This window comes from Curcuma longa, chromosome 11 (assembly GCF_044706935.1).
Source record: "Curcuma longa cultivar G26 ecotype Majalengka, Jawa Barat chromosome 11, ITB_CL_G26_1.1, whole genome shotgun sequence".
Lineage (NCBI taxonomy): Eukaryota > Viridiplantae > Streptophyta > Magnoliopsida > Zingiberales > Zingiberaceae > Curcuma > Curcuma longa.
This window is the reverse complement of record NC_133871.1, coordinates 29,764,943-29,782,322: the sequence shown is the minus strand read 5'-3', so window position 1 is coordinate 29,782,322 and position 17,380 is coordinate 29,764,943. Positions and strand designations below refer to the sequence as shown.

Sequence of the window (17,380 nt, the reverse complement as noted above, 5' to 3'; positions counted from 1 at the left end):
GATGAGTATCAAGGATCCATGGCCATGCCTGCTTTGCTCAGGGACCTTTTAATAATACGACTCGGTGGGCAACTTCAAATTAATCCTCAAATACTAATTAATTAATTAATTAAATTTTAAATAAAATAAAAAATATCACAATTAATTAGCCAAGACGATTTGGATGGACTAACCGAGCTTAAGAGGCCAAATGGATGGAGTGAATAATTAAATAAAAGTAGGCAAGCCAAACGAATAAGACTATATGGATGGGGCATATTATCCAAATATATAACAAATTATTTTTATTCTCATTTACTTCAATGTAATTTTTCAAATGATTAATTTAAATTAACTGCATTAATAAAATATTAATAGAAAAGTTAATTAAGGAGTCGAAAGAGAATCTTGGTGTGACAGTAAAATTATTTATCTTTGCTTTTCTTTATAATGTTGATAAAGCTGTCAAATGTGTCAATTCATGATAAGACATATCAACCTATTAAAAATTTATCATATAGCGGGACGAGACGGACCGACTCATCAACTTGATAAGTTGAAAAATTTCCAATCCAACCCAACCGAAGATGAATTGTGGGTTAAACGAGTCAATCCATAGGCTTATTAAAAAGTAAAAAAAAATAAAAATATTAAAAATTTTAAATTTAAATTACAGTTTAAATTAATCATATTAAAATTTTTAAATTTGAATTGTAATTTACTCGGATTAAACTCATTAATTTATTGAAATTTTTACTTTAATCTTTAAATTTAAAATAAATAAATAATTTTTTTCAATCCACATGCCAACTCACGTAGGTCGCTGGCCTAGACAAGTCAATCCATCTAAATCCATCTTAAATGTGTTGATAAAATTTCAACACAATCCATCTAAATTATTTGACGGGACGGATTAATCTGACGGATCTCAATCCAAATTAACGGCTCTAAATGCTAGCTATGCATTAAAACCATGTTCTCAACTATGATCAAAGATTTGATTTGATCGAGAATAATATCTAATATACTTTGCTTGTACGAGTGAAGAATGAAAAGTGATTGGGATGGATGTTGTTGTTGTTGTGGTGGTGGTGTATTGATCATCTCCTCCCTTCTTTCTACCCATACATAAATAATATAGCTAGCTGCCTGTGGATTCAGTGTCCACCATGATGAATGATGGCTCATGGCTTTTTAAAAATTGAAAATTCCAATGGAGGTGGACCATGAACTCCAACTAGCAGCTAAAGGTCAAAGAGCTTTTAGTAGGCAAGGTCAAGCACTAACCAGGCAGGAGGAATAATGGAATACACTGAACTACTCTGCACCACAAAAGCTTTTTTAGTGCACAAGTTTTTCTTTTTTGGATGAAATGAAATGCAGTGTTACAAGTGTTTGACAAATTGACACTTAAAATATCGAATTGAAGTAATCAAAATTGAATAAATTAAAATCTTTTTTTAATAAACAAAAAAGAATATCACAAATACCGACAATCAATTACATTAATGGGTTTGTAAATTTATCGTGTTGAATTTATAAATCAGTAGTCATTTGACTTTAGATTTAATCTGTTTAATAAAAATTAAATTCCCAAATGAACTGATATTTTACTCACTCACCTCTGATTTGATTTGATGCCTTGTAAATCTTGCATGATGCTGCTCCAGAAGATCACAAGAAGATTTTCCATCTCTATGGCAAACGATGCTGCAATTAAAAGTTCAGATTCCCTTTTTTTGTTTTTGTTTTTATTTTTGTTTAATTAATTTTCATTGAGCATTTATTTATTTATTTATTTTCTTTTTATCCCTTCCAGTTTTTGGGCTTTGATAATCATGCCCAGCTTTTGGCACCGAGACAGTGATATGCCTATTGGCCAAAAGCTTGGTATGCATCCAGCTGTGATTGGTATTCCAAAATGGATCGATCACAGCGTGGTGACAAATGAAAGAAAGAAAGCAGCTTTCAAAGCATTCTTTTTACCTGCATTTTGTGTGATCTCGGACGCTTCTCGTCCTTTATTTTATTAAGAATGGGTTCGGTCAGGTGGGAGGTGTAATGCTTGCTCGGCGATTAGGCATCACTTTCCCTGAAACAAATTAATTTCTGTTTCAATTTGTTTGCATGGCCATCAAAGAAACACTCTCAAAGAGACTAGTTACCTGGACGATATGATCTTCGTAACTTTTGGAAGGGGTGTGTGGCTATTTTGATAGTCTTGCACAAGTTCCTGAAATCAAAATTAGCATTTAAATAAATAAATAAATAATCCACAATTAACCTTCCACATAATTAGCTGTGAGTATGGCGAAAACACAAACTTTCACAGTGGAGATATCGAACTGGCTTGCAGCTCTGATAGTAATTCAATTGATGGAAGAAGCTAAATCTATAGTTGGACATTCCTTTAAAACTGCAGAGCAAACTCTCTTCTGGAGATAGAATTACAGTGTAGACTATACAAAGAACCGAATGAAAACCAGTTATATCTCATCACAGTTTCCACGGATCGAAACCAATATGACAACCTGACTGCTGCATACGAGATATACTTCAAGGTAAAACGCCTGTGCAACAGGACGACAAGATTTTGTGCTTTGTGGTGTTTTTAAGGTGGGCGGGGGTCGATTTGGCTTTCACTCGCACCATACTTCTCGGAGGAGCCTATACCTTGCATTAGCTTGTGATTTTTCTTTTTGACCACCATCTACTGTGGGAGATGGTGAAACTGGTGGTGTCTTGTCCATGATTGCTGCAAGGGGGCTGTCTAGTTCATCCAAGTCCTCGTCGCTAGTGTATCCCTTCGTCTGTATCATCGATGCTCTCCTGTCCAGCTCACCTCTGTCACCGACTTCTCCCACCTTCTCTGCCACATCTCGGAACAATGGGGGTGAGTATACCACAGGAGCAGCTGCATAAGGGAAGCCTCCAATATGCTCCTTCTCAGACAATCTCCGATCCAGAATGCTCTGCATTTGATACCAAAGCCACACGTTAAAGCATACCAAAAGCCATAAGTTATAGCATCCCCAAAGATGCTTCTCTGCTCACTCTTCAAGATAACAGTCTTCTTCAATGTTTTGTTCTTTTTTTCATACAAGAAGAATGAACAGAAGTATTCAAGGTTATGCAGAAAACAGAAGAATAAAACAATTGTCACATGCATCAGAATATCACAAAATTCGATAGTGAAATCTAAACGATATCACTTACCTCAATGTTTAATTCCTCAAGCACAACACCTGGGACAGGATCCGGACAGAACTCATCTGGCGTAAAGTTGCAGAGTATCCGAGTTATCAAGGGAAGATCAATTGAAGGACAAACCTTGAGTATTTCCAAATCAATCAAAATAGTTAAAGGACATTTGTAGGATGAGGAATTTACAAACCCAAGAAACCTATGTTAAAAAAAATAGCTAACCTCTTTCCTGACAGTGTTTTCAAGTAGCATATCCTTGGGGAGCATCAAAAGATCACTTAATTCATTAAGAAGTCGAAAAGATTTTGATTTAGTTCCCCACTCTCTGTCATCATTCCCATTATTGTCTTGGTCTTCTTTTGATGAATCATCATCATCCATACCAAATACATTTGATAACCATCGAGACCAATTTCCTATCTGTATAAAAGTTTATAGCTTAATATAAGCATAGAAAACTGACTGCAGATTACAATCAACATTGAAAACTACAGTTTGCCTTATTATAACAAATCAGAAGGTATTATTGACCTACTTTTCCATGCCACCTTTTATCTTCTAAATTGAAATGTTCAGACATATAAAAGGTTAAGCTAATCACACCATTATTAAGTATCTGAATCAAGGGCAAGTAGGTTTGATGTCAGTAATCTAGGTGACAATATCAAGTAGGTACAAACAGGAAGACACAGTTAAGCTACTTACCAAGGCAACAATGAGTTTCATGTTTAGCAGTCTAACTGGTCACTTCACAGTACCAGTGCAGGGAGGAAACATGAAAAAAAGAACTGGTACTATAACCGAGTAGTTTATAATGGAAGATGCATATATACTGACAAACACTTAATACCATTGTTTGAGAGAAACTAATATTACCAATACAAACAAACACCTAATGGTACTGTTCAATAGGAAATGACTGACTACTCAAAACTGAAGGAATATGATCAACCATTAACAGTATGTGATTCTTTTCTGAAAAAGATATGTGAACAGAAACGTTCACATGGAGGTCACAGTTTGCCATCCTGACATTTAGTTCAGCAATATGGTCATCATACTCGACAACACAAAGACGACAAAGATTAATACAGGATGAACATAAGTATACAGAGAAACAAATTTTGTCCAAGCAGAAGTAAATACTGGTGACCTTCAATTAACAATGGAACTAATACAATATTTTATTATTAGTCAGATAGAGAATACTGGCATTCATGGACGGGAAATGTATTCAAAGTGCAACTATTTTTAATATAAAACTCAAAGTCAGCTATGCCATTTGCTTAAATGGGATTACTAGTTTGCCTTTTCCAGCAAAGTGTCACAAGCATTGTTCAACAATTGATCGATCAGAAAACAGTAAAATTTGTAAATCTTACTGGTTAACTGGTTATACCAATAAGAAACAGCTTAGGCAATCAGTCATTTTAGAATTAGCAAATTCCCTCTATCTAGATCTAAAGATACAAATGCATACAGTGGTTCTTACAGAATTTTTTAGTTGTGCACCAGATCCAAAACTTAAATCCCCAGCTGGAATTGGCAAGACTTTTGCATCAACAATTGGATCTGAGACAGGATCAGTAGGAATCTGATGAGCTGACTCACGCAGAATAGCATTGAACATAGCAACATCTAATCTGGATACACACTGCTCCATCACCTAATTATATGAATGCAAATGATCAATCATCCAATAATTGTTCACAGAAAACTTCATATCAGAATCAGTCAAGGAAAATACAAAAGACATAAGAGAATGATGTCCAAACATACCTTTCTTGCCAATACAGGTAAGCAGCCACACTCATGACCTCCAGCACGGACTGGACAAATCCTAGTGAAGGCATCACGAAAAGCACTTTTCCATAAGTTGATAGAAAAAAATCCTTGGCGTTGATCACCCAATGCTGGTCCTAATAATTTCCCTGAGCTTCTTGGAGTGCACAAATTATCTTCCGGTGATTGCATGTGTGGCGTCAATGTCTGAAATATGAAATGACATATTCAAAACGAAAATGAAGTTGTTAAACAAGTCACGTGAAGACAACAGATAAAACAGCTACAAAATCTCATAACATAATGAACATCTAAATAAAATGACAAAATGTGCTCAACTTAAAATAAACAGCGCCAAAACAGTACACATGATGAAATGGTTAGAGCAGTTCTCTCATTTTCATTGCTACCACACGACCACACCTGCAATCACTTGCATGATGCCAATCCAAGGATATGTCAATAGGCATGGTCCTGGTACCATAGTGTACTAATAGTCAACATGTCCAGCACAATGGCAAGGAAAACCATACAGAAAAGATAAAATTGATCTCTCTCTTCTGTTTAATGAGTGGTTCCTCATCTTGATCAATAGTGCCCCTTGATAAATTTTTGGTTACCAAAATTGAAATGGCTAATGGTTGAACTTAGGATGTGGATGAGGGACATATCTTGGCTTCTCCACTAGTTCACACCAGAAAAACAGTGAATATGAATTTATGATAACAGCTTGCACCATCTGCTTCCCCAAAGCAGTTGTAACTACAAATTGATGTCAGCAGTATCTCACCTGGTACATGATATATACAAGGTCATACACAGTACATAATGTATGTGACTCCTGATATGCCTAGTTACTGGCAAAGGCCAGAAATTAGGCAATCAGCGTACCAGTAAACTTCAACCAAACCAGGAAATATTGTAGGAAATTGGAAACCTTGAACATTGATTACTCACTCCTTTGGACACAGTATTGACTAAAAGATGAATAAACAAGTGTTCAGTGTAATACCAAGCTAATGCTCCATTAAACCTTAAAGAAAGAAACTAGAGATTTGACACAGAATACTATCACATCAGCAATGTTTGGATTAGAATAATCACAGATGTTCAACTCAAACAATGAGGACCAAAGTACAAGTGCATATACATAGTTGGGTTAAGGGAGCACCAGCTGATATACCTTGCTGCTCCAGATAATCCAATCAAAAAAGTTTCAACAAATTAAATTACCACCAACCAAATACACTTGAGTTGTCATAAAATTGTTATTTTCCCAAACTATAAATTTTATTATGGAATGACAGAAAAATTGTATCACAAATTGCAATGTGGTTGAGGTCCAAGATAAACAATAACGAAACTGTATGAAGAATTATCATTTATAGCGTAGGTATCCTAGCATTCCAGAACCTATTCGTGGATTTATATACTTGCTAACTAGCTATCCAAATAGTCAAGAAGACCTTCCCTGAATTCAGTCAAATGATTGAGTGACATTCTCATCTCAAAGAACTTTACTTAAAATCAATAAAGTAAAATCAAGTCCAGGCTGAATATCATTAGAAATCATTGCAGGAAATGGAACCAGTAACAAGTCCAGGCTGAATACTAAATTGCACAGACAACTGAAGGATACTACACTTCTCATCAAGAAAGCTACGCCCCAGTTTACTTGCGCATCATAAGTTACAACTAGCAGCAACATCCTCACATTATCTCAAATGGGGTGAGGAAATGAAAACAAAAAAATTACCTGCCACCATAGCGATTCAACAACTCGGGAGAATATCCAAGACTCGATCTTCTGCAGTGCTGACACATATGTGTTTGTATCCTGCCAGTCATCTGTCTGCTGGACAAGACCAAGTATTTTTCCTTGTTTGTTGTTGAAATTGTTTTTCCATTTCATCGGTATATGTTGCTCATCAATTTTCCTTCCACCACCATTTGATGCAACTGTTTTCCGTGTTGTATTGAAATTGGACAAGTTGCTAAAAGTTTGAGAAATAATTGCCCTAAGGACAACTGTGTTTGACAACCAGAATGTCAACCTAACAAAGGAACCAAATTATTAGTTGATTGATAAATACATGAGTTTTGGCTCTTATGTATGCAACTTAAGTACCTTGGAACATCATTACCACATGACTTTGCAACCAGCACAAGCCCTGACACAGTATTCTTCGCAATTGTAGCCTTCTTATCCTGAGTCCAATATTTACAAGCATGAATATATAGCCTAGAAAGACGCCGAGCTGGCATGTGAACCTTATGTGATGAACTACCATGCTCTGGTATAACAGAATATAGAGAAATTTCAAGTGCAGCAACTTCTCTGAGCTCTTCCTCAAGTTTTTCAATTCTAGTTTCCATCTCTTCAATTTTCTGATATACTTTTGCCTTGTCATCGTCAAGCGCATCCTCTTCTGCCTCAATTGTTTCATCATCTGTCCCATTACTCCGATCACATATTGGAGCCTCATCCATCACATCAATTTCCTTAACCTCTTCATTGGTTTTGTCACTAGATTCTTCAGACATCTCTGATGAACCTCTGGAAGAAACATTTGAATTCTCTATCTTTTTGTTCATAGGGCTTTTAGTTGATACTGCTGCTCGCATAGGCTTTTGAGCTTTATTTTGACTAGTATTTGATGCTTTGAATTGCAGTCTGCCATGTTCTTGATGCTTAATACTTCCTCGTGATGTACGAGGACTACTCTCTGATGGTTCTTTTTTTGCAAGCTTCTTCGGAACCCTTGATGCTCTTTTAACCTTGTTATCATCATTAAATGGTGTCTCCCCTTGAGATGAAAGTGAATCCCTTGCTGGTTCATAATCTGATTCACCTTCCTTGCCATGCTTTATATCTTTTTCCAAATCACTTGTCCGATCATCTCTTTCTTCACCATTCTCTTTGGCACCCATTTTGCAACTTGAATAACAGGAGCTTTTCAAACCTGTACATTGACTAAAATTGTCTTAAACTGATTTACACTTCCGCAAGTAATCTTTAGAATAATGTAAACAGCAATTAGTTTCATTATGTTACCTGATGAAAGTTCTTAACCTTTAATAGTGATGCTCTGTGGCTAATAGTGATGCAATTAGCCAATAAGTCCTACCTGATTTTATCTTCAATGGTGCTTCGACTGCAGAGTATTTTTTAATCAGCAGCTTACTCAAGGCAAAATAAAGTCCATATGAATAAACATAACCCAGAAAGTACATCACAAACTGCAATAATAGCTATGTGGTTAGAAATATGATATCTTGGACATAAACATAACTGAGAAGTGATTAAATAGACAATATACTAACAGACACACTTTAAGCCTTAAGGGCTATAAATTAGCATACACAGTCATCTACCTCATAACTAGCAGCAAGAATTTCCACTAATCCTCTATGAAGGTTAAAAAGGATACTGCACATTTATCTTATAGTTAAAAGGCTGAGTATCACTCGACTTGGTTGGTAAAACCATATTTTGCTATCCATGTATATCCTAAGAAATTGCTAACACATTTCAAATACCAAGGCTACTATCATCAAATTCGATATGGCCTGGAGACATCAAGTTTCGTAAGTTTCTTCAAGAGCAAAGAATTATGGCAAGCGAGGTATGAATTATGGTAGTCGTTTAGGATGCACTGAAACACAAAAAACAACAACAACAACAAAAGAGGCATACTATTAAGATTCTCAGTAATAGCTTCATAGACAATCCATTATCCATGCCATCTAGAAAACCAATACAACCGACACTTTCCCCGTCGATCTAGCATAACTGGTTGGAATCCACGAAGTCTAGATCCGTATCAATAAACAAAATCAAAACAGAGAATTGATTTCGTCCAAAAGCACAACCGTCATTGGATCACAGTAAATTCCATCCGCCAAAAGACAAACGAATAATAACCCAAGCAATCGAACACAAAGAAAATGCACAGAACTCTAACACGAAAGAAAGCAAAAAAAATAAAGCTAGCACAGAAGTCTAACACGAAAGAAAGCAAAAAATAAAACTATCTTAATTAGGATGCTGACCTTTCCATCACCTACTTCACTAAACTCAGAAGCGTACATCTAGATCTCAACAAAACAACAAACCGACCCAAGGAATGAGCTTTCCCCCCGAAGATCGCCCGCCAAACAAGATCCGGACCAACCCCCACTACCAAGAAGAAGAAAACGAAAGGCAAATGTCCGCACTCAAGTAGACATTTTCCAGAAAAAAAAAAAAGCACATCGGACCACACGATCAGCGACGGAAAGAAGGAGAAAGAGATCGCAGAAAGGGATTTCTCACCGGAAAGGGTCCGCCCTTCCTCTCGCCGTCGAAGAGGAAGAAAGACTGAGGAAAGCGGACACCGCCCTCCCGCCCAGTTAACTGCGCACGAATCCCAATGGAGCCTCCACCAGCGATCGCTGAACTCAATCCGATACGGGAAATGCGATCCCACCGCACCGCCCCTCTCCCTCCCTCTTCCCCGCACCTTCTTCGCCTCACCTTGATCTGCGTCCGCTGCGAGTAGTTTAAAGCGGCAGTGGACTGGTGGCGATAGCGGTGGTGGGAGATGCTTCAAAATCACGGCGGTGAAACCACCGCCCGGTGAGATTACCGAACGCGTCTGGCCATTAGAAAAAATGATTATTCATTATTAGGGAGTTCGGGCTGCGCGCGGCGTGAGATCGTGGTCAAGGTGGAAGGTCCCACGCCACGTGTACCCGCCTCGTAGTGGGCCCTCTCTACGACATAGCAACTTCTCATATTTGACAGACGCTTAGAAGCGTCGGTACACGTACGACACACTAAAATTCTAAATATATTTGTATAATAATAAATTAGTTAAGATTTTCTAATATTATACAATCATTTTGGATCAAATTTTTTTTCCCATTTTATTTTAAGAAATTATTTTTAAAAAAAATTGAATTCCCAAACACACAGCTGGTGATGAACTTATTTGGGGTCGGATTGTCGTGGCTACCGTCCCCCGCACAGCTAACCCACCATGCTGCTCGACCCCAGGGCCCACAATCAAGTCACTCAATTGGACCACGTTGTGGGGCCCTCGAATAGGTTGATGAAGATTCACTAATTTTTAGTATTGTGTTAAAATATATTAAAAGATGTTTTTTTAAAAAAAAATCATCAAAATACTTCTTAGTAGTAAATAGAGTATTATTAGTAATTTCATGCAAAAGTATTTTAATATTAATTAAAAATACTTTAATATTAGTTAAAATTATTTTACCTTGATTAACTTCAGAATATTTTTTTAGTGCCTTGTTCTGTGTGCAAGTCACTGCCACCAGCCGCAAAGCTGCATCACCCAGGCAATTTAATTCTGTAAAGTCCAACTTTAGAAAATCATATACAAAAGAAATTGGATGATTATAAATAGAGCTTGGGTTATAAATATTGCTTTCATAACAGAAGTGATGCATGATTCAAGCAATTACTACTACTCTGTAAGTATATGTAAAAGAAGAACAAAGTGGATGAAGAACAAACCCAAGATTTCCTCTGTTATGGCTTCCATGGCAAGTGGCAAAGATAGACAGGGATGTACATGTAAGCAAAGAGTAAAGAGTGGATCAGACCAAATATACACTTGCCTTGAATCAAAAGACATGCTTTTAGGAAAGTTAGTTCTACATTGAATGATACAATCAAATTGCAAGACAGCAGCTTGGAACTTGGTGGGTGATGAGGCAATTCATTGATGGGGTCAGGAAAGGGACCCAGAAATCATAATTCATAAGGAGGAAAAAAAACATCAAGCAGGTAGCTGTCTGTCACTACAGGCTCCAGCTGTTAGACCTTGATGGTCTTCATACACGGTCGTTGGGTACTAATATTGCTTGTAAATTAGATAACATCATAGCACTTGAAATGCACTGCAAGACATAGTTGACAGTGATCAATTTGTATGTTTATGGGTACAAATACGCAGGTCTCTTGGTAGGTAAACCAAGTCTAATCAAATTAGTCTTCAGCCGTTTCTTTCAGAATGTTTGCCATGAAGTGTATTCAGCTTATTGTCAGGCTATATCTTTTGCCAGTTTGTTCTGTAGTGAAGGAAAGACCTTTAGTTGTTTACAGGCTTCTAAACAGACAATTATTATGTAGACGTGATGTTATGGAGCACCTTCTCCCACTATATTTGTCTACTCGGCCACGGAGTTATTCAATATTGGCTTCAAGACTAAACACATGTTGTTGACCTTGCATAAACATAAGTGAGACAAAAAAACAATCCAAGTGTTTGTAGAGGCAACAATACCTGTGTAGCAACCTCAGTTCAGGTATAGTTTGTCGAGGACTATGTATCTTTGCATTTCATCTCACATCGGATGCAGTTGCTTTGATGCCAAGGCTAGTGTAGTGCTTGGTGTTGAGTCTGCTGCTGCACTCGACAATGACGCACTGACGGAATCCTGGGCAGGACGAATATTATATAAGCTACTAACATGTGAGCTAGATACTACCAATACTAGTAAGCCATTCATGTTGCTTTGATGGTAAATTTAGATATTGTGTAAGATATCAAGAAGAATTCATTTTTCTTTATTCTAAAGCCAACGAAAAAGAGGATAACTTACGCCTTCACTACAGATCACTACGAAGATGAACAATTTCCATGGATAAATTTTCAACCTCTGTAGTTGATCAATCAGCTTCATTAGTTAGAGAATGAAGTTAAGGTAACGAGCTTGGAAACTAAAAGGTCAGACTAAATACTGTCCAAGGGACTTGATTCAATAGCCGAACTGTAGAAAATCACATTTAACACATTCCAAACTTGAAGCACATAAACTACACAAGAAGACTGACTAACAAACTCCTAACTCATTATATGAGCATAAGAGCAAGCCATTAGACAATATAATGCCTAGCAGCAGCATAAAAAACAACGCTCAAGAACAAGTAAATAAGGATGAGTGAAAAAAAATGCAACCTACAAATAAATCATGAAAAACAAACATAGTAATGTTCAGTAACAATAAGAGAGAATTTCATGTTGGCATGGAGTATATGTTTCGTTGGTCAGGGCTGTCAACTACAGACTAATAGACAAAATTATATTAATCAATCCTAAAAAGACTAACCTACTTCCTTGGCCGACACCTAGCCATCAATGCTAACAAAAGGGCCAAGTGTAGCCCTTTAAATGTTATTGAAATATATTAAATGATATATTGTTGTGTTTAATGCACATACAGCAATCAGTCAAATGCTTCTTCTTCTTCTTCGATTGTGAACAAGATTCTTTTTTTTTTCTAAAAGCAATGAAGTTTCTTTATCAGATGATTTCTTAATTGAACATGGCGTGGGGATAAATTAACTTTGCCCTAATAATTACATGCTTATTCTTTCATTTCATGAAAAAAGTTTTCAACTGATGCCTAATATTGGTTAAGAATTTACTCATTTGTAATCAAACAACAATACACAAAATACTCTACCTTGGATCAAATTTAATGAGCCACTTCCTTTATAACATAATAAGATTGTGAAACTCATGCCTTGCAATGTAAAGAGGCACTTAATCCACTTAAACTGAAATATTGTCATGATTGGTAACATGCTGATTGTTTTTCATATGCATATGCATATGCATGCTTAGCTTCCTATCCAACTATCCATGCACAAGTATTTTGAATGCATTAATCAAATTGCAACCCTCAATCTATTTTTATTGCAATAAATTCTACAATCTCAGACAAAAATAAGTAGACAAATAACTAAGACTTTACCTGTGTTGAATGTATTCAAGTCAGATTGGCTTTTTCATATCCAATTTGATACGATCCAAAATTTTCAGATTAAAAAACAACTCAAAATCAGATCTAAAATTTAAATACTTAAGCTTCTATGCAACCGAGTTGGATCCATATATTATCAGTTTTTATATCACATTAAACAATTGCCAATGTCATTGAAAAAATTAAATTCATATAATAAAGAAATAAAAATTTATCATTATAAGTAAAAAAATTCATGAAAAATCCACCAAAGATCCTTGAACTAACTCAAAATTAATTAAAATAGTTTAAATTTTTAGATCCATATTTTTCACCCATACTTACCTGAAGTTCACAATAGTGATTCATGGCCAGGCCACAGTTGCAGACTCATGGGCAAGCTGCAGGAGCAACTTGCAACCGTGAGTTGCCCATGGTGGTTCCAAAGTTCACTGACGGTTCCTGTGAAAGCTGGAGATGCAGTATGGAAACCTATTCCGTCCATCAGATGGACAACAGAATGGGTAAAAATTGCCCTACGGATAGATTTAGACTCTATCCACGGATAATTTTTACATAAGTAAACAAGAAAACTTGTATCAACTGTCGTGCAATTTATCCTTTCCCTCATCCATTTTTGGGGTAAACAGAGCATATGTACCTGCATTTGATATAGTTAGCAGGCACTTATGCTTTAAGCCAACATTTGGTTAAACTAGTAGCTATCAGTAGCTTCTCTGAAAACAGCTACATCCATCCTTCATTCTGTATCTCCTTTGTCTTCCAAGGAAAAACCATCAGGCAAATCCCAAACAATCACATATTAGTTAAATCTCAGTTTTTTCAATCCAAAAACTGAAGGGGAGCCTTGACGCAACAGTAAAGTTGATGTCGTGTGACCTAAAGATCATGGATTTGAGTCTCGAAAACAACCTCTTACAAAGCAGGATAAGACTGCGTACAATAGACCTTTCTCCGGGACTCCGCATTGGCAGGAATTTCGTGCACCGGACTGCCCTTGCTTTTCAGTTTTTTCAGTCCAAATACAGAGTTCTAAAACCAAGGAATGAAATTGAACCAATTGAAAATCCAACTCAACAGAAACAAATTGATCCCTTCTTCTAAGGTTATCGGTTAGACTACCATTTACATTTTGTTTTTTGAAACATTGATCACGAGGAAGATGCCTTTAGCTTTCTATTTGGACTATCAGATGTGTATGGAATATCATCTCGTTATCAGCAGCTTGTGCTGAGATGGAGTTGAGTAGGATGTGATGCAATCTGTTCTCAGACTCAAGCATGTGAATCTGCTCTGTGGAAATCCAAGCAATCTACTTCACTTTATTCCACTAAACTAAGCTGCTGATCTAAAAAAGATTTTTTTTCCCCTTTCTCCCAACTACATGATCTTGGATAAGATAATGAATGCAATTTTCTGGGCAAAATGGTGAAGTGTGAGGCCAGAATAAAGGTCATAAGACATGCTTTTTGGTTTGTAGAGGTAGATGAAGCAAGTTACAAGTACTTGGAGGCTGAGACCATCAACCAGTATTGAATGGCAGCAATAGGAAGCCAGTCTTTGTATCATTTATGCAGATGAAAAATTGTGGAAGCAGGCGCTAATCATTTGTTTCACAAGCTTAATTAGTGAAAAAGAAAAAACAACTCCACATTATTCTCTTTTTATTATTTTTCTTTATCTAAATAGATAAAAATATTTTTACTATTTTTCCATCTTTATTTGGACTCCTTTCTGTAAGTAGACTGTCCTTAAGGAAGCCGAAGGTACTGATGTCAAAATGGGTGTATTGGGCCCAGCATTGCCTGCACCCAGTCGACCTGTTTCTGTACCATCTGGTGGTTTCAACTTTCAACCTAAACATTATCCATTGTCTATCTATCTTTTATCAAACAATTAATCATATTATTCCAACTGTTTACTCCACTCACTGCTGGAAAATTCAAAAGAAAAAAAAAATCAAATCCAGGGAAAATATTGGCATCAGAGTGAAGCATTTGATTCCAACATGAACAATTTTAACTTCAAGAGCAAGTTTAGAAGAAGGCTTTGATGAAGCCAGCGAATGGAAGAATTACAAACAAAAAGTTACGGTGGCCAAGACAAAAAAAAGGTGAAATAATGGGTGAAAGATATTCTAGATGCAAAAGAGGAGCAAAAGTTCAAACTCCATTTAGTAGGACAGCGTAAGAATTCAACAGCATCTAACATATATTCCAACAAAAAGGAAGAAGCCCAACCACAGCATATTCCTATTTTCATTGCCATTGCATATCTACCTTTTGGAATAACAACCTTCATCTACAGGTATTCATGTGCACAGGCTGCTTTTCAAATTCCTAAGAGAAAGATTAACTTTATTGACAGTTTACCTCGAACAAACATTTCCTAATTATGCAAAACAACTCCACAGTGGTGAGCTTGGTCAAATGAATTATTTCTTCATGGACCACTTTTTCCAGACAATTCACCATGCTTTAGTAGCTTATGTAATTAGTGTCTAATTGTCCAAGTTGATAATAATCTATGGTTGAGAAACAAGTGGTAATCATATCACTGAGTTCTAGAAAACAAGCATCAAGGTACCAGTAAGCATCTTAAACCAAAGATCATTAGTAATTTATAGTGGAATATTGTAATCACATAACATCAGATTATACCATTTTGCGCTGTGAAGATCAGTTCAAAACTCCAAATCACTGAACTTGGATCTTTTACTTGAGTTGCTTGATGTATCTAGCATTTCAGAGCGTCTAAATGAGCTGCAGCAGTGAAACAAATACATGTGAAGAAACAAAAAAGAAATAATTGATAGCAGTGGGAATTTCACAAGTGCTAAAGATTAGGGTACTTCCAACAGTGAGAGGCAGCTGATGCTTTCATAAAAAAAAAAAAAAACTTCGTCACCTTTCCACCAAGCTTTAGCTTTTGTATGATCCTATCCTTCAATGGATTCTTCCTTGCTCTTTAAGTAAACCCCTCCTACTACCTCCTCCTCCTCCTCCTCCTCCTCCCATTTTAGCCTTCCCTTTCTCAGTTCCCTCTCCATCTCAAGAAAGATCGAGAGAAAAAGTAGAACAAGCACCTCTTCATCCACCAAATAGTATGACTGAACCTGAGACTAGTTCAATTCTTCACCCCTCCAAGCTTCCAACTCCCAAGCTGAAAACATCTCCAATAGATCAAAAAGCCTCATCGATAGCCTTGTCGAGCATCCTCTACAAGCTCATCTTCTTCATTGTTTTGATAGCCATCCTCCCTCAGTTCCCCTCCCAGGCGCCTGAGTTCATTGGAGAATCCATCTTCACCAGAGTCTGGGAGCTTCTTCACCTCCTCTTCGTCGGGATCGCAGTGTCCTACGGCATTTTCAGCCAGCGCAACGCAGATACAGGGATGGAGAAGGATTCACAGCAGAAAGATGAGAGCCCCCGGTCTTTTGTTTCACAGATGCTTCAAGTTTCGCCAGTCTTCGACGACGAAGATGATAGTGGTGTGGTCGACAGCAAGATGCAGACTTGGAACTCTCAGTTCTACAGAAATGAACCAGAAACTCTGGTTGCCAAAGAAGCCGGCATCACCACTAAGCATCGGTTGTTGCCCGTCCGGAGCATAAAACCAAGCGACCAGGAGATTACTGGACGATGTAACCAATCTAATTACGAATCCAAAGCCCAGTCATCGGAGCCAAGAACGGATTCCGTCGTCCTTCCCTCTCCAATCCCCTGGAGCTCGCGATCAGAGTCGACGGCGAATAAGGTCAAACAAGTAAAGCGGCTTTCTCCCTCACCGTCTCTCTCATCGGACGCAGCGAAGCCAAAGGGCATCTACAACAACAGCAACAGCAACAAAGCCAGTCCCCCACCAGCGCCGCCACCGCCGCCTCCATTCCCCCCGAAGAGAAAGGACACAGCAAGAACATCCAAGGACGAGTTGAAGGACTTGAGGCGGAAGGGTTTGGGCAGCTTCAACGACACAATTGCCGGTCTTCCCTCACTCAAACCAAGCAACTCCCCGGAGGGTCCTTCGACCGGGAGGTCAGTGAGACCATTCAGGCCCCAGCAATCCCAGAGCACCACCATGGAAGGCGAAGACGAAGAGGAGGCACCGAACTCTGGATCAGGCGCGGAAGAGAACGAGGTAGATAAGAAGGCGGATGAATTCATAGCCAGATTCAGAGAGCAGATTAGGCTCCAGAGGATCCAGTCGATCAAGAGATCCACAAAGCCGCGCAGCAACAGCAAGTAAGCAGAACTAGTTCTTTCTTCGATGCGATCGCGTGCGGTTCATCAAATTAGATCAAAGCAAACAAAATGCCTAATTTTTGCTCCACAGATTTCATCCTTCATATCATGTTTTACTTCCTTTTATTGTTCTTGCAAGAATGAAACGAATCAAATCTAGCCATTTGAAACAATGAGATCGATCACATTTGAGGTTCCTAATCCTAATTAGATTGTGCAAGGAACCCTAATGGAGAACTGGATGAAGCAAACAAACTAGCAAATCAAATGAATTAGAAAGAACACAAACAAACAAGTGTGTCGATGAAGCTAGTTTGAGTCAGCCAGGAGCAAAGTGAATTGAATAGACCTTGCAAGATGTTGAATTGCTCAACCATTTCAATAATCGAACATAT

General features: G+C 37.5%; 2 protein-coding genes and 1 long non-coding RNA gene across 5 annotated transcripts; 1 reads left to right on the top strand and 2 right to left on the bottom strand.

Moving 5' to 3' along the window:
* Positions 1 to 1,638: 1,638 nt before the first annotated feature.
* Positions 1,639 to 2,316, bottom strand: LOC141840723 (uncharacterized). The gene is made up of 4 exons (XR_012602756.1): positions 2,304 to 2,316; positions 2,145 to 2,212; positions 1,966 to 2,071; positions 1,639 to 1,689 (listed from the first exon to the last, which is right to left on the bottom strand). It is a non-coding gene; the product is annotated as an uncharacterized LOC141840723 (long non-coding RNA).
* Positions 2,313 to 15,717, bottom strand: LOC141840721 (uncharacterized). 3 transcript variants are annotated; one of them, XM_074728783.1, is made up of 13 exons: positions 15,652 to 15,717; positions 15,405 to 15,506; positions 11,262 to 11,415; positions 10,490 to 10,501; positions 10,230 to 10,298; positions 8,021 to 8,120; positions 7,094 to 7,928; positions 6,722 to 7,019; positions 4,963 to 5,172; positions 4,676 to 4,849; positions 3,406 to 3,603; positions 3,196 to 3,309; positions 2,313 to 2,951 (listed from the first exon to the last, which is right to left on the bottom strand). In XM_074728783.1, the coding sequence occupies exons 7-13, from the start codon at positions 7,894 to 7,896 to the stop codon at positions 2,619 to 2,621; spliced, it is 2,130 nt and encodes a 709-aa protein (XP_074584884.1). In that variant the 5' UTR covers positions 7,897 to 7,928; positions 8,021 to 8,120; positions 10,230 to 10,298; positions 10,490 to 10,501; positions 11,262 to 11,415; positions 15,405 to 15,506; positions 15,652 to 15,717; the 3' UTR covers positions 2,313 to 2,618. The 3 variants fall into 3 exon arrangements, with proteins under 3 accessions (XP_074584884.1, XP_074584885.1, XP_074584886.1); XM_074728784.1 differs by lacking the exon at positions 10,490 to 10,501; XM_074728785.1 differs by lacking the exons at positions 10,230 to 10,298; positions 10,490 to 10,501; positions 11,262 to 11,415; positions 15,405 to 15,506; positions 15,652 to 15,717 and adding an exon at positions 9,281 to 9,403.
* On the top strand, positions 15,706 to 17,151 carry LOC141840722 (uncharacterized). The gene has a single exon (XM_074728786.1). The coding sequence runs from the start codon at positions 15,850 to 15,852 to the stop codon at positions 16,987 to 16,989; it is 1,140 nt and encodes a 379-aa protein (XP_074584887.1). The 5' UTR covers positions 15,706 to 15,849; the 3' UTR covers positions 16,990 to 17,151.
* The last annotated feature ends 229 nt before the right edge of the window (positions 17,152 to 17,380 follow it).

Excerpts from the sequence above, each read along its gene's own strand:
- LOC141840721 (XM_074728783.1), bottom strand. The coding sequence starts at position 7,896 with ATGGGTGCCAAAGAGAATGGTGAAGAAAGAGATGATCGGACAAGTGAT. Across the intron at positions 4,850-4,962 it reads TACCTGTATTGGCAAGAAAG|GTGATGGAGCAGTGTGTATC; the intron begins GTATGTTTGGAC and ends TCATATAATTAG. Across the intron at positions 3,604-4,675 it reads GTGCACAACTAAAAAATTCT|ATAGGAAATTGGTCTCGATG; the intron begins GTAAGAACCACT and ends ACTTTTATACAG.
- LOC141840722 (XM_074728786.1), top strand. The coding sequence starts at position 15,850 with ATGACTGAACCTGAGACTAGTTCAATTCTTCACCCCTCCAAGCTTCCA.